General features: G+C 49.5%; 2 protein-coding genes across 2 annotated transcripts in view; both read right to left on the minus strand.

Moving 5' to 3' along the window:
• LOC113202436 (epidermal retinol dehydrogenase 2-like) overlaps nucleotides 1–4,498 on the minus strand; it is a 161,417-nt gene that overhangs the window by 110,542 nt on the left and 46,377 nt on the right. The window lies entirely within an intron of this gene.
• Nucleotides 655–3,942, minus strand: LOC113203015 (juvenile hormone esterase-like). Its single transcript, XM_026417494.2, has 11 exons — nucleotides 3,738–3,942; nucleotides 3,477–3,561; nucleotides 3,260–3,407; nucleotides 2,894–3,019; nucleotides 2,677–2,821; nucleotides 2,408–2,593; nucleotides 2,131–2,339; nucleotides 1,852–2,026; nucleotides 1,525–1,733; nucleotides 1,144–1,427; nucleotides 655–1,042 (listed from the first exon to the last, which is right to left on the minus strand). Exons 1-11 carry the CDS (start codon nucleotides 3,769–3,771, stop codon nucleotides 835–837), a joined length of 1,809 nt encoding a protein of 602 aa, XP_026273279.2. The 5' UTR covers nucleotides 3,772–3,942; the 3' UTR covers nucleotides 655–834.

The following is a 4,498-nucleotide window of genomic DNA, read 5'->3' on the forward strand; positions in this document are numbered from 1 at the left end:
CCTTCCGTCGAGAGGCCCCGTTTATCCTTATTTATTGGCTTGAGTAATTTGACTGTTCCCTTCTTCTCCCCCTCGCGCTTTCGCGACGGAACGTGTGCGTGTGCGTACGCTGCTGTGCGTGCGAGCGTGCGTCGCCAACCTATCCTCGGCAGACCGACAAGCACGCAGTGTTCCGCGCGCTTTATTCCCGCCCTTGCAGCCACTTCCAACTACTCGGCAGCGCAGCATCTCATCCAGGCCGCGGTGTCGTCGTTGCCCCGCGGCGCCTCGCGCGGCCACATCAGCGCGCAGATGAATTTTTCATCACGCGCCGCGTACATGCGCCAGGTGCGCGGCGGAGGGGAGGGAAGTGGGTTACTTACGTCCGCACATACTTTCACACTTGCGCTCTTGCGCATCAAATTGCACCCCCGAGGGCCGCGCGCGCCGCATATGCATTTGCATAGTGCACGTGGCGGTGCATGTGCGGGCGTCGCACACTGTCGGAAAACATGTCGCCGCTCTGGCAGATAGTCGATAACCTTGAGACTGTGAAAAATATCGTCGCTAATCTACAATGTATTTTGTAATTATTTTTTTCGAAATATTTTGTAAATTTATGATACCCGAAACTTGTTTGTCGATCAATTCCAATTTGATACGTAGAGCTTGTGATTTAAGAATTTTGAACTGTTATTTTACGACACGCATTACAGAAAATTTTTCTGTACAACCTTCAAGTATTATTTTTCACAGTGTGCCGATAGTGCTCTATGATAGCGTTATCAAGACCTTGGCCTAACTTCTCGGATCTGGAGACTTATTAGACAGAGATTTTGTTAGCTTAAAGTTAGTTTATGTGCTTTTTCCTTCCCTACACTGTTGGTAGACGTCTAGCCAGAACGGCGCATTCACACTGGAGATGGGCTGCTGCATCAGGGACGGTCTATCGGAGATGTCATAGTAGATGACGTTGCCATGTGCACGTCGGTGCTCGTTTGTGAGGAAAGCCTGCTTCCATTCCTTGTAGTACTCGTCGGTCATGTGCTCGGGCGTGGGCGTCCTGTGCCAAGCAACGATGAACGTCAAGAACGTGGGACGAGCCAATCAAGCATGCATGCCCATGGGAGAGGCATGCACTTTAAAACAATCCTCTATACTCACCCGTTCTTGATGTACGACGTCCACAGGCTGACCATGCGCCGCAGGGTGGTCGGAGCCAGGTCGTAACCATTGAGAGTCTGGTTCAGCTCCTCCATCTTCCACAAGTAGCCGAGCTCATCCGAGTGCACCGCCCCACCCTGGGCCTGATCCGGGTCCTGCAGGGGCGACAAGCTGTACTCGGCCCGGACGGCAAAGCGGTACAGGTACGTCTCAGACCTTGCGTTGCGCGCTCGAAGCTCGGCCAGGCGAGCGATGTCGTTGCCAATGAATATGTCGTCGAGGTACTGCAGCACAGACAAGCGTGAACGTAGAAAGCAGTCGAAGAGGACCTCACAGCGAGAACTTTGACTCGCTGTGAAACGGAACAACTGTACCCTGTACCTTTTTAAAAACGCACGTATCGTCACAGTCGGTGGCGTTATCTTTGAAGAATTTTTGACGCACAGTCCACACCGCCTGGTCCCACTCGTTCGGTGTCGGCGTTCGGTTGAGGTACGCCGACGAATCGCCGTATGGAATCACGTTCTTCGGGAAAACGGACAACAAGTCTTGTATCCTGGCTCGCATGACATCCGGCTTGGCCGCCCACCCTGCCGGAAAAAGGTTGGCAGAAATAGAAATAGGCTAAAACGCATGCTTATTTCTAATTTTTCCTTTTGTTCTAACAAGCGGCAGATTTTTAAAATTGCCCTTCTTGTGGGCTCTCACCGTAGTAGTAAAAGCCACCGAGCCACTCCCGCGAGTTCATGCCTAAGAACATAGGGAGCGGGTTCATATCCGCCAGGAGGTACTTCTCGGGGTCCTGTGTTATTAGCGCCGGTGGTCCCTGGAACGGGGCCCTCCGCTCGGGTGACACGGCGAACGGGATCTGGGTCGTGTTTCTCTGCAGAGGACAAGAGCCTGGTTTCAAAAATCATCGCCCAAGAAACTATGGGTCTCGCTGGGCCTCTCTGGGCCTCTCTGCCATCACTTGGTAAGGGTACCTACCATGGTGCGGTCATTCACCACGGACAGCGCAGCGTTCAAGATGGCCTCGGCGGGGACCTCCATGACCAGTTGCGCGACTTCCTCCACGCTCGTAAGGTAAGACCTGCCTAGGCGGGAACCGAGGTCGAGCGCCACGTCGAAGTTATCCTCGTTGTACGCCCAGCTATGAAGCGCCGAGCCACTCTCGAGAATGGTGCGATGCACAAGACCTAGAGAATGCTCTAGATGAACCGGAAAACAAGAGAGACACGCGGGGCCATATACCATACACACTCACCTCTCGATTCGGGCAGAAGGGACAGCCAGTGTGCAGAGGCAGCTCCGGCTGATTGGCCACCAATAGTGATAAGTTTCGGGTCACCGCCAAACTTTTCAATGTTTCTGTGCACCCACTGGAGAGCGGCGATCTGGTCCTTGATACCGGCATTCCCGGGTGCGATGTCGTTGTCCAGGTTGAGGAAACCTTTAGAAGACCCGGGTACAAAGCGGGGTTTAAGTCAAGGCAAACTTTAAAGGTCGGTCAAAGAGTCAAGACAGCAGACCTACCGAATGCGTTGAGACGGTAGTTGATGGTAACAACGACCACGTTCTGGAGCAAAAAGAACTCCGGCCCATATACATTTCTCGATCCCGAACCAAAAATGAACGAACCTCCATGAATGAAAAAGTACACGGGCAGCAGTTTGTCGGACTAGGGAAACCAGAAAAGGGGTTAGAATTAGGAATGTAAAAGAAAATTAACTTAAGCTAAAAGTTGACTCACCCCATTTAATTTTGGAGTGTACACGTTGAGGTACAGACAGTCTTCAGACCCACCCCCTTCCTGCATACACTGGTTGCCATCGTAGTTTGCAGTTCGGATGCCGTCCCAGCTAGTTGGTTGCGGGGGCTTTCGTAAGAGAAAAATTTACAGTGCCAATAACTTCTGTCCTTTCGCGATAAAAATCTATCACAAATACTTATCAAGAACCAAGATGCAAACTGCTTCTTATTTAACAAATGTAATCGTTTGTTTAAAAATACTGAGAGTTTGTGTAAACAGAATAACAGTGTAGTTACGAGCTTCGAGTTAGTGCGAGCTTACTAAGCCAGAGCTGCAGGCACCGCTCTAATTGCTCGGCGTTGTTACCTTAAAGCGCAACGGTCCCAAGGGTGGTTCGGCGTACGGGATTCCACGGAAAGACGCGTAGCTGACATCGGATCCGGGAATGTCCACCCACTGTCCAAGCAGTCTTCCCTCGGCGACCGTGACTTCAGGGTAGCTGGACTTAACTTCCCTATCAGAGAAAAAATGATGTAACTGAAGAGTTCAAATGTTCAGTCCGAATTGGGCGCCGTGCACGTACTCATCTTGATCCGGAAGAACGAGTACGATGACAGCAACTACAGCAGCGATCACGACAGCGATCACGGCCCCGCAGACGATCAGTACTGGTCAGACAATGACTTTAATTTTCGTTAAGAGAGGCATAAACACAAACATTCAAGGCATGCTTGCAAAGTACAAAATAATCCATATCTTTAAAACAAAATGCCATAGCAGTGGTCTTGAAATTAAAGTGCAGGAAAGTTGGGAAGCACAGCGCATCCGATACGCCGCTACGTACCTAGCTTCTTCCGTCTGGTGGGCGTTAGCGTCATTACGAGCAGGAGGCCGGAGTCGGTCTGTCACGGGTGTTGTCCACGTTGTTTGGACCGGTATCAGCAGCAAGTCATCGAAAAATCGAAAGCCGCCACAATCCGAGTGAAAGATAAGCAACACAAGTGCCACTATGTACTCGGAAGAGACAGATTTATCTCACCACTTGTCTGACGAATACACTAACACTTAAAAGTGGCGTAACATTAAAGGAAACTCGTTAGTTACTTTGTGTTCGTGTAATAGCAATAATAGCAGTCACAATTTATTTTAAGGGACACATTGATTCAACTTACTTTAAGTGACTGATTTTACAGTACGTAATGCACACACAAGGAAAAAAACCTGTACAACCATGCATTCTAGATTGAAATGTTCTTCCAGTACCTTATATTCAGGTTCACTAGTCTTTGTTCTTGAATAACTATCTTTAGTAATACCAAATTAATCCTTGGTGTTCCCCATTCGTTTTCCCAAACCTTATGGGACGGAGACAATATTTAACCACAAAGTAGTTGGCGGCTGAATGTTGGCGGTGTGAATAATCATTTACTAGGATTCCCCAATGCTAGAAATCTCGGACTCGGTCGCCAACTTCCTTGTGGTTGAATATTGTTTCCGTTTACTTGCGTGTTGGTTTGGGTAAATGAAAAGGGAACACCAAGGGTTAATTTAGAATTAGTCCGGTAATTGGCTGAGCGATTAGCGAAGCCCATTACTCCACTGACC

This window comes from Frankliniella occidentalis, unplaced genomic scaffold (genome assembly GCF_000697945.3).
Source record: "Frankliniella occidentalis isolate FOCC.00 unplaced genomic scaffold, Focc_3.1 Scaffold29, whole genome shotgun sequence".
In the NCBI taxonomy this organism is placed as follows: Eukaryota; Metazoa; Arthropoda; class Insecta; order Thysanoptera; family Thripidae; genus Frankliniella; species Frankliniella occidentalis.

What these genes read in the sequence shown, in the direction of transcription:
- LOC113203015 (XM_026417494.2), bottom strand. Translation starts at nt 3,771, where the DNA reads ATGACGCTAACGCCCACCAGACGGAAGAAGCTAG. An exon ending in TGGGACCGTTGCGCTTTAAG is followed by an intron (nt 3,020 to 3,259) that starts GTAACAACGCCG and finishes CTCTTACGAAAG; the next exon opens with CCCCCGCAACCAACTAGCTG. An exon ending in TGGTGAATGACCGCACCATG is followed by an intron (nt 2,027 to 2,130) that starts GTAGGTACCCTT and finishes TGTCCTCTGCAG; the next exon opens with AGAAACACGACCCAGATCCC.